The sequence below is a fragment of the Musa acuminata genome, chromosome BXJ2-7 (genome assembly GCF_036884655.1).
Source record: "Musa acuminata AAA Group cultivar baxijiao chromosome BXJ2-7, Cavendish_Baxijiao_AAA, whole genome shotgun sequence".
Classification (NCBI taxonomy): Eukaryota; Viridiplantae; Streptophyta; class Magnoliopsida; order Zingiberales; family Musaceae; genus Musa; species Musa acuminata.
Window position 1 is genome coordinate 37,371,071 of NC_088344.1, and position 17,636 is coordinate 37,388,706.

The 17,636-nt window shown below is 36.8% G+C and overlaps 1 protein-coding gene across 2 annotated transcripts in view; it reads left to right on the forward strand.

Annotated features, from left to right (window-relative positions):
* Nucleotides 1-17,636, forward strand: part of LOC103992914 (uncharacterized) — a 29,238-nt gene that overhangs the window by 4,121 nt on the left and 7,481 nt on the right. For both annotated transcript variants that reach the window (XM_065118822.1, XM_065118823.1), the window contains exons 3-18: nucleotides 2,128-2,260; nucleotides 4,502-4,677; nucleotides 5,588-5,661; nucleotides 6,851-6,886; nucleotides 7,015-7,105; nucleotides 7,648-7,707; nucleotides 11,934-12,162; nucleotides 12,489-12,685; nucleotides 13,800-13,901; nucleotides 14,242-14,352; nucleotides 14,653-14,718; nucleotides 14,828-14,926; nucleotides 15,041-15,131; nucleotides 15,240-15,316; nucleotides 15,441-15,611; nucleotides 15,698-15,802. In XM_065118822.1, the coding sequence (XP_064974894.1) occupies nucleotides 2,128-2,260; nucleotides 4,502-4,677; nucleotides 5,588-5,661; nucleotides 6,851-6,886; nucleotides 7,015-7,105; nucleotides 7,648-7,707; nucleotides 11,934-12,162; nucleotides 12,489-12,685; nucleotides 13,800-13,901; nucleotides 14,242-14,352; nucleotides 14,653-14,718; nucleotides 14,828-14,926; nucleotides 15,041-15,131; nucleotides 15,240-15,316; nucleotides 15,441-15,611; nucleotides 15,698-15,802 (1,818 nt within the window). The remainder of the gene's footprint in view (nucleotides 1-2,127; nucleotides 2,261-4,501; nucleotides 4,678-5,587; nucleotides 5,662-6,850; nucleotides 6,887-7,014; nucleotides 7,106-7,647; nucleotides 7,708-11,933; nucleotides 12,163-12,488; nucleotides 12,686-13,799; nucleotides 13,902-14,241; nucleotides 14,353-14,652; nucleotides 14,719-14,827; nucleotides 14,927-15,040; nucleotides 15,132-15,239; nucleotides 15,317-15,440; nucleotides 15,612-15,697; nucleotides 15,803-17,636) is intronic.

Sequence of the window (17,636 nt, forward strand, 5' to 3'; positions counted from 1 at the left end):
TTTAGGAAGTCTCTGAACTTCGACATTAGGTTATTTTGATATTTGTCTCCAGTTAGGATATGATTTGGAAAATTATCAAGTCGATTTGGGGAGTTTAATTCCTTTTCAGATTAACTGTTTCTGTATTTGGGATGACAAATTTCCCAAGAGAAGAAACTCTTATCCCACAAGTTTGCTTAGTGTAAAATTTAGACCTCATTGGGATTTGGGTTGAAAAAATCTGTACATTATAGAATCATCAGAGGACATTAGATATTTATGACCGTGTGAATTAATGAAATGAGGGCTTGCTGGCCTTCAACCGTGTCCTTTATTGTAGAACTTTATGTAGTATCTTCATTGTACTGCACCTTTTATATTTTGTTTCTTCTGCTACCATCACTATCACATCCCATCTATTTATACTATTTTTAATTATTTTTATTGTTTTCTTTAATATATTTTTACTTCAATTTACTACCTTGCATTTTTTATGACTAGAATATCATAAGTTTACTTACAACCAAGGTTTGAAAAACTGGTTGACTCTGATATGGATCCACCAATCTGGATTAGGATCGGCCAATTTGGATCGGGATTGGTCATACTGATTGAATGGTGCCAAAGGAAAAGATCTACTTGCTTATTATAGTCCATCATTGGATGAGAAAAAGGAGAAGCAGGAGGAGAAGAAAAATGACTCACTTGGCATGTGTAAAGAAAACCTTGTGCTTCCTTTTCCACCATGATATGAGAGTCCTATTCAGATTTCTAATTCATGCTGGTATTAGTGTTTTGAGTCAGTTTATTGATCTCTAATTAGCTTAGATTGTATTGCTCCACCAATGCCTTAAGATAGTCTTGACCCTTTGAGGTCCTGTTGTGGGATGTCATTGGTTTCTGTTATTCATATTTATCTTCAATAGTAAACTCTTATGCAGGAATTTGCTGTTTGTTGTGATTTTTCCTAACCCTGGATCACAGTTATGGCCTTACGAGACAACAGTGATTTAAAAAGGCGCTCGCTTAAGCGCTCGGGCGAGGCGAGGCTTGAGCGCCTTGCTTCATTTCCAGGCGGCGCGCTTCAAAGAGGCGTCGCCTGGGTGCTCGCCCGAGCCCAAGCGCCGGGCGCTTCGAGCGAGCACTTGGGTTAAACCAGGCGACCGAACCAGCGTTTGAAGTCTGGTTCAATCGAACCAACTAAAGCACCGATATCAGCGTGACTTCCCCAACTCTAACCCCGCTTGTCGTTCACGCTACTGTCGCCGTTGCTGCTGTTGCCACTCCCACTGTCGTCGCTCGCCGCTCCCGCTACTATTGCCACTGTCTCCGCTCGCCGCTTCTGCTCTTGCTCCCACTGCTCGCTGCTGCCGGTGCCACTGTCGCCGCTTGCCGCTCCCGCTGTCGCTACTGCTGTTCGCTGCTGCCGCTTTCATTGTCGTCGCTCGCAGTTGCCGCTCTTACTCTTCTCAGTCAACACTCTCGGTCTTCTGACTCTTCCCTTACACTCTTCTCTTTCGATAGTATACTGTTAACAGTATACATTATACTAGTAATAGTATTTGTATTTATTAGATTAATTTAATAGCATATTTTTATTTAAATTTTTAAATAATTATATTTATTAATTATATTATATATTTTTATCTTTTAGCGCCTCACTTCGCTTGGGCGAGTGCTTGGATGAGCACCTAGCGCCTCGGGCGTTTTCGGACCTTGGCGCCTTTTGGCGCCTAGCGTTTTTTAAATCACTGTGAGACAACTTGATCGAGCTCATGTACTTGTGATATGGAACATGGATTGACAGCTGGAATTGCTCAATTAATTGACAGCTGGAACATGGATTTAGATGCAAATACAGTACTTAAAAGAGTGTTTGGAAGTTTCGTGTGAACCTTAAGATGGTAAGGTACGACCGAGTTATGATTACATTGCAGAAAGTATGGGAAAGAGTCTTGCCGCAAAACTTTTATAACAATTCAAATTTATAATGCATTTACTAGTTGTTTTGCCCAAATATTCAACAAACATTATCCATGTTCGTAAGACATTGCCGTATTTATGGTATTTGATACAGAATTGAGTTGCATGATATTGCTATTGGCTGAATTTTTTAACATTTTTATGTGTTCATTGAATATTTTGCAGGCAATCTCAGTAGCAAGTTGCTTCAGTGATGAAGGCCCTGTACTAATTGTTTGTCCAGCTGTCTTGCGATTTTCATGGGCTGAGGAATTAGAGCACTGGCTTCCCACCCTTTTACCAAAGGATATCCATCTTGGTACTTTCCAAAGAACATGCATGTATGAAGTAGATTAGTAGTTTTTTAGGAGCACAAAGTGCAATCAAAGGTTTGGTTAGCCTGGTTTGGTTTTATGACCATTTGCTTTCACTTTTTGCATGACAAATTTAAAATCATGTCTTTGAAAAGTTTGAGCATCTTGGTTTACATGAATGTTGCTTTGTATGTTTAATTGCAATTTGCAACAGTGGTTTCTTTTATTTTCTGATTCGCTTCTGCTTCCTGCTTTTAAGTTATATATAATAAACCTCGGTATCTTTATTTTCTTTCATATGGAGGTTCGTTTGATTTTTACGATGAAACAAATATATGACCTCTAGGTTGCAGTATGCTTCTCTCAGTTTTCTTCTTTACTCAAATTTGCAGTTCTTAATTCTTATCACGTATTGGTACCCGACATATTGTTAATTCTTTATTTTTCTTGTGTGTTTTTAGGAATAATGTGTCTATGAAGATGCTAATCGTTGAAACTCTTTGACACTGCCAATGTGGCCAAGGATCTCTTGAAAGATAGAAATATGCAAAAATTGGTTTCTTGCCACATAGGTTTCTTTTGTTTCTGTGGGCCTTATGGCAGTTGTAATCTGGATATTTTTCCCTAAGCAAAATTTCTTTGCCAATGTTTATATTATTAACTTTATCATGACAAGTTTTGGCTGTTACTTGATTTGTTTTTGCAGGCTTCATAGGTTTTTAATAAACAAAGGATAATTTTGGATTCAAGAATATTATGAGGCACAAAAGTAGATGATTTATAGTTCTTCTATGCTCTTAATTACTTGAATCAAATTCATTTCTACTGATGTGGCAGGCTGCATTTTGTTTATTGCATGCTCATGATAAGTTATGAATCAGCAGATAAAAAAATATATTTGTGCCTAGCACTATAATCAACTCTGAATTTGGGGTGATTACTAGATTAAATATTTCTTAACTTTAAAGTTAACCACACATCTTTGTTTAGACTCCTGAGCTACTGAGCCTGTGTTTCACTCCAATCATATTTATCTGTAAGCCTAGCAGGATGCTTAATCTTGCGTGCAGTTTGATGTTAAAAAAAAGAGTAATTATTTGACTTTCATCTCTTTCTTAACTTGGTTTACTCTGTTGAAGAATCTCCCACCATACGTTATGGTATGTACACATAGGTGCAGTGAACCTGTTGGTTGATTATCCTTCTACATTCCTATTTTTAGGAATTTTACTGTCAAGGAATAACTAAAAGGATTGTCGTTTTGTGGTGCTGACTTGCAATGATGCCTTCTGAACATGGTACAACTCTAGTGTTGTGTTTATTGGTGTGCCCTTCTGCTGGCTCAAATAAAAAAATTGATTGGCTTATGTAGGCAACCTTAGCATGGGTTCACATGACCTATATATTATTTACGTGGTAGTGTGATATTCATTTTAAGTTATCATGTGCTTAACATTTGGTGGAATATGAAGTTTGTCTTGCAAGTGTAATATGTGACTTAGATAATATTATACTAGTGTGATTTGAGATCTCATGTTCTAGATTCATCATGTGATTTTATATGCTAATGGTTGATGTGATGACTTCTATAAAGAGAAAGAAACATATTACATGCTTTGTTCTCTGAAATTCTTTCTTATATTGTTCTCTCATGGGTTCTTTTTTGAAAAGAAAGAAACACAGTTACCTTTACTTTTTTCATGCATCATAGTTTATCATCTGTGATTGCTTCATTCACTACTTTTATTTTTCGACCAAAATAAATCTTGTAATTTAATTAGTAAGGAAGGAGATGTTCTTTGCTTGGTGCTCCATTTGATGGTTGAAACATGAATGTGATGAATAAGGAATATCTGAAACTTTAGTTCACATGTTATGACTATCAACCATAGCAAAGAAAAACAAAAGTGATGAGCAGCAAGTGTCATGCTGTGATTTACCTTTCATCTCGTTTGCTCTTTGGTGTTGATTATACTTTCTATATGAGTTATTTAAAAATTGATGCATTATGTAAATGGTTATATTTTTTGTACTGGAGCTATTTCATTTAAGAATTTGATGTAGTACTTGAACTTTCAAAACAGACCTGATTCATATAAGGTACCCTGGATATTTAATTCATTGGGCATTGAGTTCTCTTCTTTTTTTGGGGACAATTCAGGGTTTTGAGATTTCCTCTTAAGATGCTTGTTGAAAACCAGTAAAAATTTGAAGATGCTTATTCCTTTATTATTTTCTTTTCTCAGTATTTGGTCATCGAGATAATCTTGACTACTTGGAAAGGCATCCAAAGGTGGTTGTTGTTTCATATACAATGTTGAATCGTTTGCAGAAGACTATGTTGGAAAGAAATTGGTCACTTATGATTGTCGATGAATCACATAATGTACGCTGCACAAAGAAACAAATGGAGTCAGAAGAGGTAACTTAGTTTGAATCTACTGGGTTATTATTGCAGTTAATTCTTCGGTAGCATAGCTTCTAATTTTGATGTTCAGCTTTTATTGAGCTTTGGGTTAATTGCTTTGAATTTTTTTCATATCAAGAGTTTATGCTGTATTCTCTATGTAGGCAATACAAAAAAAGAGTGTGGTTGTCTTGAATCTGTAGAATCATCCCTCTTTCCCTTCATCCATCTCTCTTTCCCTCCTACGCAAATTTCTTCCAATTTTTACGAGTTTGTTAAAAAGAGAAGCCTAATTTCTCAAGAAGAATATTTGAATTGAAGATGCAACGGCTAATGTCTTCGAAATTAAGTCCAAACTCCTATTTCTTAGCTTGATGACTTAATTTAGAGGCATGATCTAAGATGCATGTTTGATTACACCTAATTTAGTGCTTGATCCACAAAGATCAACGCTCAAACTATGTAATATCTGTTGTTTTGTGAACTTGAACCACTTAAGCTATATGAATCTTAATAACATTAGGTAGGAAACACTCATGAGATAGGACATTTTAAGGGTTTGGCCATTTGAAACCCCTAAAAAAGGGTATCAAGTCATGCCGATAAATCATGTGTCACGACACCCAGTACATACCAGACCCACGTCAATTTGGCCAGGGATCGTCATGGGTCTGCTATGCAAAATGTCAAACCATGGTCCATTTATCTTGTCTTTACTTAATATCTAGTCACTGTAACTGCCATGGTCAAAGTTGAAATTTAATGGAAGTGGCAAATCGGCACCTGAAGTCTGTGTTCATGGTTGAGATTCTTAAACTTTTTGTGCAAACATGGAAGATTTAGCTTTTTGGTTCCTCACCATTTGATCCGATGGAAGATTGTTCATAGTTTAACTTGACTTTTTCTTCCTTTGTTTATATGACAGACAAAATCTGTACTTGCATTGGCAGCAAAGATCAAGCGCATCATTTTACTTTCAGGGACACCTTCTTTGTCAAGGTTATATTTCAACAGAAATTGAATCCCTTGTTAGTGCAACCTATAATTGATGATTCTTTTTTGATTGCATATCTTTAAACTTAGTAATCTATAATCCTCCAACACCATGGGACAAAATCACATACTTCATTGAAATTGAATTATATTTTACAAGTAAGCTTTGGTCATAGTAGTGGCTATTTGACCATGAGCGTTGATAAAAAATGGTCGTCGAAGAAAATTTATGAGGAATAACATCATTAAAAGTCAATGCAGAAGATTGGCCAATATGATTTCATATGGCACATTGCTTCCTAAGTTGAGTGCACTACTGTAATAGCGAGGCTAAAAGTGATCTTGATATGGTACAGAATCTGTTTGAGACTTGATTTAGCAATTATTCCACATAAGAGAAGGATATCATCTGCAAGATCGAGGTATGTGAAGACGCAGCTGAGGCATCTCATTTGAAATATATTTAACCCTCCATGATCAATTATGTTGGTGAGGACATACATAAGTAAGGTTGCTAGGTGGGATGGGGATCTCCTTGCCTTGGACCTTTCCTTTGATCAAATAAGTTACATGGTTAATACTTGAGAAGCACTCATAAGATTTAGGATGTAACCTGAGAGAGTTATTTCCTGTCAAAGGCCCTGAATATGAAGATGTCGAGGATAAAGGTTTATTTGATTTCATTGAGAGCATTCGTGAAGTCAAAAACGTGATTTGTAATCTCATTCTTCTTGATTTCTTTTAGGATTAAGTGCTAGTGATAGCCACAAAAACGTGATTTGTAATCTCATTTTGTGACAGTTACACCTAATCTCTTCTGTGTCTACTCAAGACCTGGTAATAAACAATCTTTGCTTTGAAGCAAATTGACAATCATGAGCAGTATTCCAAACATTTCCTTTCTTGTGGTTGTCTGGGTTTAAAATCTTTAAGATCAAAATGAAGGATGAGACAGGATCATGATCTTACAAAACTTTGAGACATGCAGCAAGTGCATTCTATTCTAAGCATTGCCGTATGATGATTGTCACACTTAGCTTATTCCAATCAGCATAGACAGTAGCCTTATCCATTTCCTATATTCGCTACATTTGTTGCTAATTTTATTGCTTTTGCTTGGTATCGATTTTTTTCTTGTTCTATCTTTTATCGAGTTTCTAGTTTCTTACTTGTGGTTTTTGCTAGGTGATCATAGGCCCTATGACATTTACCATCAGATCAATATGTTATGGTGCGTTTATCTTTGATAGTGATTTTATCTATTTTTGAATTTTAGTTGTACAAGATAATATGAGCTTCCTGGAGTTTTCATCCTCATAATATATTCTTTGCAATCCATTTCTCAATATTGGACTTCAGGCCTGGGTTGCTTGGAAAGGATAAGTATGAATTTGCAAAGAGTTATTGCTCAGTCAAACTTGTTCAGCGCTCTCATGGGGTTGTTTTTAAGGTACCTGGCATTTATTCAGTACCATTAGACTTGCGTTGTTTTGGAATTCAATTTTTGTTGTTGGTGTAGATAGATTATTTTATTTCCTTTAGCACACATTTTGATAACATGCCGGTACATTATGTACTCACCAACATGGTTCACAATGGTATCTGTGTCAGCTGGCACAACTTTATGGGGTCTCAGTTCATTCTCGGACAGTACAAGAGCCTTTGCCAATATTGTGCTTACCTCTGAAAAATTCAAAACTATTATGTAGATTACATTAACGTATGCTATGATCATGTGTGATAAAACCACTTTGCCTTTTACTACACATGCACGAATCTTCAATTGGCTTGAACAAGCCAGTAAAGTGCAAAAATTTTAAAGTTTTTTTATAATCATGACATTTGTACAAGAGTATTAGTTTAAATATTATCAAATATAACTTCTTTTTATATTCTCTTTTGTGTCCTTTTGATTTCATTGTAGTTTGATACTTTGATTATAAGTTCTTGCATTTTTTTCTTGTTATGCCTCATCTTCTCACTTTCATGCAGGACTTTTCAAAGGGTATCAGACTGGGAGAGTTAAATATACTACTTGGGCAAACCGTGATGGTTAGTTCTTACCCAACTAACTTCTTGTAGGTGTAGTTATTTTAAAATCATCTGATCAATTTTTATCCAGATATATTACTGTGAAGAATAAAGTTTCTAGCTGGTAAGTATAGGTTAATGTGATATGTTGATTAGAAGGTAGCTGTAAATAAGATGATGAAAAGCAAATATGTTCTCTTGCTACACTTTATTCTAGATGTTGTGCAATCTAAAAAAATGTGATCTATTTTTAAGCTTAACTTGTTAGATGCTCGAACATGCCAAGCCACTTAGTTATTTTTGTCTGTAGTTTACTGTACTATTGATTGCAAAACAGATGGCATTGCGCTTGGTTGTGGTGCATTGCCTTCATTTTTCTCATAAAGGCGCTCAAAGTTTAGCTTTTAACCAGTAAACTGGGCTAATACATTTAAGCATCTTCTTGGACCTTTTAAACAAAGAAAGACTTCCCATTTTGTTTTGCATTTGTGAGAATGAAGAAATAGTCTGACTGGTCAGTTGTGTGGGCTTAGTGGAAAACAGGATTACAGAAAGACTTGGAAGAATAGATTAAGTCTTCACAGGAGTTGAATTTTAATGGGAGAAAAAAACATAAAAAATATAAATACTAGTATAATGCATTTGATTATTAAACAAAATATAAAACATATGAGCATGGCAGAATTGTTATGAATGAATGTTGTAATACACAATATAAAACACAATATAATTGAACTTTACAAGTGTTGTAATGCACATTGTTCAACAAACCAAGGCAGATAAGTATGCATGGGCAGACCAACAGTGATTTAAAAAACGCTAGGCGCTAAAAGGCACCAAGATCCCAAAACGCCTGAAGCGCTAAGTGCTCGCCTAGGCGGTCGCTTGAGCGAAGCGAGGTACTCTAAAATATTAAAATATTAAAATATATAATATAATTATTTAAATAAAAATATGATATTAAATTAAATATATACTATTAACAGTATATTACTTAAGTTAGAGGGGGAGAAAAAAAAATCTCTGAAATATTAAAATAAAAAATAAAAAAATATTATATAATTAAAAATATAATTATTTAAATAAAATATGATATTAATTTTAAAATATACTGTTAATAGTATATTACTTAAAGTTAGAGGAGGGAGAAAAAAATGTTAACAGTAACAGAGGGAGATAGTAGCAATGGCGAAGGATTGGTTTAAGATAGTTACGGCAGTGCTGCAAATGATAGTAGCGGCAGCGAGGGAAGCTACGAACAGTAGCAGTGACAGTGGTGAAAGCTGCAGACAACAATAGCGACAATGGTGGAAGCTACGGACAGTAGCGACAAAAGCTACAGACAACAGCAGTGGCAATGACAGAAGTTCTAGAGGGCATCCGTAAGTGGCGGAGGAACCTACCATCCTTTCCCTCGATAGTGGAAGGAAGCGACAATAGAAGGAAGCTACGGGGGTCGTAAAACTCATCTGTCGACAACAGAGGAAGGCATTGTATGCTACGTCTACGGCGGAGGAAGTGGCAAAAAGCATCGATGGCGGAGGCAGAAGCAGAACTGGGGTTCCTCGGGGTCGTGCGAGCGTGAAGCACGGCTTTTGAGGTAAGAAACTATGAACCGAACCAAACTTAAACATGTTCGGTTCGCTTAATTGAACTGGGCGCTTGCTTGAAGTGCGCAGCGCCTGGGTTTGGGCGAGCGCCCAGGCGACACCTCATTGAAGCGCGCCGCCTGGTCCACACATGAGGCGCTCGGGCCTCGCCTCACCTCGCCCGAGGGCTTAGGCAGTATATTACTTAACAGTATATTACTTAAGTTAGAGGGGGAGAAAAAAAAATCTCTGAAATATTAAAATAAAAAATAAAAAAATATTATATAATTAAAAATATAATTATTTAAATAAAATATGATATTAATTTTAAAATATACTGTTAATAGTATATTACTTAAAGTTAGAGGAGGGAGAAAAAAATGTTAACAGTAACAGAGGGAGATAGTAGCAATGGCGAAGGATTGGTTTAAGATAGTTACGGCAGTGCTGCAAATGATAGTAGCGGCAGCGAGGGAAGCTACGAACAGTAGCAGTGACAGTGGTGAAAGCTGCAGACAACAATAGCGACAATGGTGGAAGCTACGGACAGTAGCGACAAAAGCTACAGACAACAGCAGTGGCAATGACAGAAGTTCTAGAGGGCATCCGTAAGTGGCGGAGGAACCTACCATCCTTTCCCTCGATAGTGGAAGGAAGCGACAATAGAAGGAAGCTACGGGGGTCGTAAAACTCATCTGTCGACAACAGAGGAAGGCATTGTATGCTACGTCTACGGCGGAGGAAGTGGCAAAAAGCATCGATGGCGGAGGCAGAAGCAGAACTGGGGTTCCTCGGGGTCGTGCGAGCGTGAAGCACGGCTTTTGAGGTAAGAAACTATGAACCGAACCAAACTTAAACATGTTCGGTTCGCTTAATTGAACTGGGCGCTTGCTTGAAGTGCGCAGCGCCTGGGTTTGGGCGAGCGCCCAGGCGACACCTCATTGAAGCGCGCCGCCTGGTCCACACATGAGGCGCTCGGGCCTCGCCTCACCTCGCCCGAGGGCTTAGGCGAGCGCCTGAGCACCTATTTAAATCACTGTAGACCGATATGCACCACTTGGCGAATACTTGTTTGCCCGTGGATTGGGACATGGACCACCCCTTTTCAGGCAATCTAGTCTGATTTTGGGGTTTGTTTTCTTTTTTCTGATTTTTGGTTGTTGACCCATCAATTTAGGGTATATGAGCAGACCCAGGCAATCTGGTCTCGGAAAGCCACATGGTCACATTGTAGGCTTGCTGACTTGCGGCTAAGCACTGCCCACCTCCCCCTGCAGCTACACCTCTTGGTATGTCTCTTCTTTTTAGGGAAAGAAATGATGTATCTAACATTATATCTTGCTTGAGATTTTTAAGGATTAGAAACAAAGTCTTAGCACAAACATTAAAAGAAAACAAACATGGACTTTGTGCAGCTTGTAGTTCACTTCAAAGTGTTTCCATTTGTAGCATGTATCTAGTGAGTTGGTTTCTCAAAGTATTTTCAAACATGGCAACCGATTTTCTACTTTTAATGTTAAAGATGTTGGTGGACTTACAGTGGAGAACTTTTTAAAACTTGATGTTCATTGTAGATTCTGTTTTAGGTTATATTGCTGAGCATGTTCCATATATTGGGACCAATATTAGGTCACCACGAAGATGGTGATGGGTCATATTAGATAGACATGATCAGTTAGCTCAAACTGTTGGATGAGATTTCAGTCCGGAAAAAAAAAGAGAATAGAGAGAAAATAAAGACAAATTGAGAACTAACAAATTTAGCCGGTGCCATAAATCTCTTTGGTAGCCAACAAAAACTTTAATGAAAATATAATTGTTCAAATACTCTATTGAATAACTTCGAGTTGATCAAACCTTGTTAAAATATAGCTGATTTGAAGTTTGATGATTGATGGCAGAATAAGTAAGTTTATGTTAAATTATGATTGTACAAACCTGAATCAGCATTCGATTAATTGTATACACAGGGTTTATAATTAGATTGGATCTATTGGATTACTTGCAAGTCCCAAACTTGATCAAAATGTGGATTCTTGTTGGATCAAAGTAAAATTACATGAAATGTGTGAAAATCAAGTATGTTTTTGCTCAGTTGCTGTTGAATAGATTTGGGTTTTGGACTACTGATTGTAACTTCTCTTGAACTATGTGATTAAATTGAACCGAAATGAATTGTGTATTTTACCAGATTGAATTAGATTGGCTGGTATCCATCTAGATAGGTTGGTATGAGTTGATCTCAGGTTGAATCTGGTGATCCATCTGGTCTTTTATTGTGAATTGACTATGGCTTATTAATTAAGCTTTTCTGTGTGAAGCTCAAATTGAGTTTTCTAGGTTAGGGTTTGGCTGTAAAATCTGGTTGCACAGATTGAGTTTTCTAGGATAGGGATTGGCTCTAAATTCTGGTTGGCATACTCCAGAATGATTAATGATAATGTGCTTTAATAGAGTCCTGCAGATTATCTGTAACCAAATTTATGATCTAATTAAGATAACCTGCCTTTGACCATGCTTCCTTTAGTTCATTTGATGATTTGTCATGGCCCATCGACTGGAGGATCAATTGCTCCTTTTTTCTTTCATTTTACATTTCTTACTTCAATAACAATTTGAATGTTGTTTTACTGACAACTCTTTCTGTTCATGTTATAGGTAAGGCGTTTGAAGGAACATGTATTAACACAACTACCACCCAAGCGTCGCCAAATTGTATGGGTGGTGCTGAAGGCAGCTGATATTCTTCTAGCAACATCATCATGTTCTACAAGTGGCACAATGGTCATGGATGGAGAATCCAGAAAGGAATCTTTTGTAGATTGTTTTTCTGACCAAGATAAATATGATGGAGATCAGAAACTGGAGAAATATGATGCCTGTCCAGGTGAAATTTTTCTTGAGTACATGGATTTCTTTGTTTTTGTTTCCTATCTGCTGTTTTACATGCATCTGTCTGCATGAAGCACCAGCTAGCTTGTTGCTTGAGTTATTTTTATTTCACTTAGTAGCAGTCATCATGTATGCGAAATTTATTATCCATGTGATCGTTGTTGGTTCAGATGTTACGTTACTATTGATGACTCTAATTAGCCATTAGTATGCTTATCTTCTGTTTTGTTGATTTCAAGTGATCATAACTATTCTTTAGTTTCACTGAGTTGGTGACATGTTGATGTGTTTCAGTTATTTCATTTCTCTGTCTTTTTTCAGGCACTGAGTGCAAGAAATCTCAAAAGCATCTTTCCCATCAAGAAATTGGCATCGCAAAATTATCTGGATTTCGTGAGTGGTTCTCCAATCATTTCATATTTAGAGAATCAGAGGATGTAGATAGTGTAGAGATGGGACTTTGTTCTCAGAAAACAATAATATTTGCTCATCATTTAAAGGTTCTAGATGGAATACAGGTGAGACATGTACTTTTTAGCATTTATTATTATTGATATTGTTCTATATGAAAAAATTGAATATTTGAAGAAATTATTAATAACTATGAAGAACAGACACAGACACAGCATACGGAAATATGGATACACTGGCATTACAGGCAATTGATAGATGTGTTTTTTCTGTATAGTATTGTAATTTTTTCTGATAAATATCACAGAGATCATAATATGTGAGAATTATAAGAAACGGAACAACCATTCTTGTAGATACTTCAAGGAACTTTCTGGCATGTGTCAAATTGTATTCTGTCAATTTCATGTCCAACACATATCCAGTATGGTTACAACAATATTTGAAGTATCGATATTTGATTGGCTATTTGAAGTATCAATATTTCATTGGCGATAATTTACTAAGAAAAAAATTAACGTGAGCGGTGTTTGGTTCATAAAAATCACTGCCTTCTTTACTTAGAAGTTAAGTGAATCTCCGTCGCAGTGTGCTTGTACTCAAATGTATTCTTTTGTTTGTGTGTGTGTGTGTGTCATATGATATATGCTTTTCAGTGCTTGTCTTAGTTTCTGAACATAGTCACTGAAAGTGATTTTTCTTTAAAAAAATCATTTTGAAATAGACAATCTACAACCTTATGATTTTTTTCCTTTATGAGTAAAATGGCTAGGGTTCATATTGTGAAAAAAGACAACAGACCTTTTGATTTTTTTATTCATTTTGAAGAAGCATGGAGTATGCCACTAAAGACTGCATAAATAAGACACTCATCCTTGTATTATTGTTAATTGTTATAACAGCAACCTTGCAACTCAGGGTAATGTATAAGACATAAATAACAGTTCTTGACTGGAATTGTCAAATCTTCAGTTTCCAACAATAGAAACTATGTATCTCCCTTGGCTTTTTATTTGACATTGATCTTCTCAAACTTGATGATAGCCCAATTGTAAGGGTGTGATCATGATATCATGGTTCTTGTTCCCAGCTTTAAAGTGTTGTTCATGTTATGTTCTTTTTTTTTTTCCCTTTGTGGAAGCCTCTAACAAATTTTAAACATGAAGCTTGATGTAGAATTATGTGCTTTTTACCTTTATTCTTTATACCTGTATCTTTTAGGCATTTATATGTGAGAAAGGGATTAAATTCGTTCGACTTGATGGCAATGTACTTGGTAGAGAGAGGAAACATGCTGTTGAAGCTTTTCGTTTCTCAACAGAGGTAACTTTATTCTTCCTAGCTGAATCTTTTAGGTATTTATATGTGGCAAGGGTAAAAAATATTTGTTCACCTTGATGGCAAGACACTTGGTAGAGAGAGGAATGTTATTGTTAAATCATTTTGTTTCTTGACAGAGATTTATTTTGCAGCTTATTTGTCACCAATATTGGCAAAGATGAAACTTTATTAGTTCAGTGATGATGATTTCTTTGGAATTCATTACCATATATAGATGTATTTGGAGGAATGCTTCTTAGTTTCTTTTTCTTATAAAACTATTATGATAATTTCTTTTTTTTTGTAACAATTAGATGTTTATTGTTACTTGCACCCATACTAGGTGATGATTGCAATAATTGGAATAACTGTCGGAAGCTGTGGGCTAGACTTTTCATCGGCGCAGAATGTCATCTTCTTAGAGCTGCCAGAGACTTCAGCAGAAATGATTCAGGCTAGTCTTTTCAGCTTACATTAGTAACATTATGTAAAAAGAATATCTGACTTGGAATTTATGTTGTGCTGGGGAGAAATTTGTATTTTTATTATTTTGTTTTTCTATTCTGTATAAATAACTTCCTTATTTTACTGCCATCACAAGGCTCTGCTGACCAGGTATAGAGAAAACTAATAACTTTTATGTAGGAGGGAAGAGAAGGAAAATCCTTGTCTATCAGAAACTTACATAGGGTGTATTAAGAAAATTTATATCAGACTTTATCATCATAAACTATACACTTACAATGTCTTATAGGCTGAAGATAGAGCTCATAGGCAAGGGCAAAATAATGCGGTCAACATTTACATTTTTTGTGCAAAGGTATCTTCTTTCAGAATGTGCAAGCATACTTCTCAACATGTTCACATGAATGTATTTGTTTTATTTCCTCAAATGGTATTTATTAACTGATAAGTTTAACATGCATCAGGGTACATCTGATGAATCACGGTGGCTGCACTTAAATAAGAGTTTCTTTTGTTGTTCATCCATGACTAATGGGAAAAAGTATGCCATAAAACAGATAGAGGTCATCTGTCAACTTCTTCTGATAAGTGTTTAATATTGAGATGAATCTAGTATCACGTTTATCTTTAATTGAACTCCATGGCTCTCTCTCTCCTTAATTTAACTGAATTGACAGGTGGGCTCAGTTCTTCACCTGAAATATAATGATAATTCTCTGAGCGATTCTTCTATGGGCATTTCCACAGTTGACCTGAGTAGAAGTTCAGGTACTGTTCTCTTCAAAATGTGGGAATATAATTAAGGAGGACTAGACATAGCATACTATGGATTTGTTATTCACAGAAAAGAAGTTGATAAATCTGACACTGGCACAGTCAAGCAGACTATGCAAGCTATTGAAATGTACAACATAACAGCTCAAGGCAATGAAAGCAGTGTTCAACATAATCAGGTATGAATGTGCATCTGTTTTTAGATGGTTTTTTATTTTTTCATATTATTTATCTCGTTTCTGAATTTCCTTGGTTATCATGAATTATTATTTGGTTTTTAAGTTCTCAAATCTCTTTCTTTAGACTACCAAGGATCACGATATGAATGGCGAGGAGCATTCTTTGATACATGAAAATCAAAATATCGATGGCCATGGAGAACATGCAGAACAGTCTAACACCGATTCTATCTGCAAAACAATAAAATCATACAATGACACACAGTTTGATTTGTTGGAGAATAGTGCCTTTGAGGTGTGTATTTGATAACTTTAATTTAAGCAATTCAACTGCTTGAATTCTTATAGTGATAAATAAATTGTGCCTCCTCTAATTCACAGGAGAAGCTACTCTCTGGAATGTCAAATGATGTTGAGGTTGTAGTACCCGAGCCAGTAATAGTTGACGAGCATTACAATACTCAAGCAGAGTGGCTTCGGTTTGAGGTAATAATACTTCATGTTTGGATTTTTTTTAAGGTAACCTTTCGATTAGTAGACTAAAGTTTGATTACATTGTTGCAAGTGATCAAGGTGTTAAACTCCTCCCCCTTGTTTTGACAAAGCTTTCAAACCTGACCAAAAAGGCTAACTGATGTGCAATGTAGTTCTCAGTCCTGCTTACATAGCTGAATTGAACCACTTGTACAAGGCATTCAAGATGCAAAATATGTTTGATGATTGCCTTAAGGTGCCAAGGAGCATTGGAGGATCTGTTCAGAACAACAACGTCAAATTTGACCCAAATCTGTCATAATCCTAGCCAAGAAGCACAAAGTATTCCTTTGTACATAGCATGGCATTCAGCATGAGAACTATTCTGAAGCTCAATGAAGGCACATCGGACAGCCACGAAATGATCCTGATTGTTCAATTAGCTAACGAAATCCCTGCATCACTAGCATCCAAGTGAAAAGAACCATCATAGTTCATGATGCAATTATAGGAGGAGAAATTTGGGGGAGAACAAATGCTAGGAGAGCCATGTGTGTGGGGTAGTCCCTCAGAATGGTTTTAGGTTGCAATATAGTCATTAGTGGTAGATACCACTTTACACCTAATGAATGGAGAAGGACCTGGCCTAGTGGTTGTGATATAGAGTCATTTCTGTCGAGCCAAAGGCACCAAAGGGGGTGACATAATACGTAGCATTTGTCAAGCAGTGTCTTTACACTGCTCTTGACCCTCACAGAGTGTTGCCCCATTTCCTCAAATGACTTGAAGTTATAGTCAAGTTTAGCAGTGATTAGGTCTCAAAGTTCCTGAGCAACCCCGCAATAGAAGAAGATATGATTTGGAGAATCAGAATCCAATTTAGAAACAGGGCAAGGATCTCTTTGGCAATAAAGAATAATGGAAGGCAAGATCATAAGTAGGAAGCCTGTTCCACAAAAAGGTTGTTCATCTCATTAATATTCATAAAAGTAGGCCAGATAGAGACTGGTAAGTTGTCAATTTAGGAGTCATGTAATATGTTGATGTTGGTGCCTGTACCAACCCCTTTTAGGGAAACCCAAGCAAGGAGGAAAGGTTCTTCATAGACCAAGAGCAGTTTGAGTGACAGATAGGGCTTCAAGGTTTTAAATCACCATATTTAGCCCTAAGAATGTGGACCCAAAGAAAATCAGCTTTGTTGATGAGGCAAAATCCTTTTAGCAGAAATGGTTCTTTTGACTGTCAAGTGGTCTCTTGGGCCCAAACCTCCAAGGACTTCAGGAGAAGTGGCTCTTTCCCAGCTTATTAAATTAAGCTTGTTTTTATCCATGGATCTATTCCAAAAAACCTCCTAGATATACGAACTACTCTTTTAAGCACTTTGTCGAATACGTTCATATTCATGAGGGAATGAATGAGGATAGAGTTGATGACAAAGTTGATTAGCACGGCGGAGGCCAAAATCCCTATCCAGCCCTGTGCCACCCGGGGGGTTCCAGGATGCTGAGATGGTTGACGTTTAGCGCCGCTCGCTGCGGTCGTCGCAGCACGTGAAAACGGCCCAAAAACAGGCCAAAACTGGCCATTTTTGGCCACATGGGTGAGCGGCCGACAGCAAGCGAAGCGAGGGGCAACACCTTCCCTGTTATCCGAAAGCCCCATCCAGCCCTGTGCCACCCGGTATAGTGTCAAGCTGACATGTTTGATATTAGGATAGCATTTTTTGGGGAAAAGGATTTCAGACTTGGAGACATTGATTTTGAGGCTAGTGAAAGAGGAAAACAGATCCAGAGCTTAGAGAAGATTGCAGGAGGTGTGAGTAGCACAAATTGCAATGAGGAAGGGG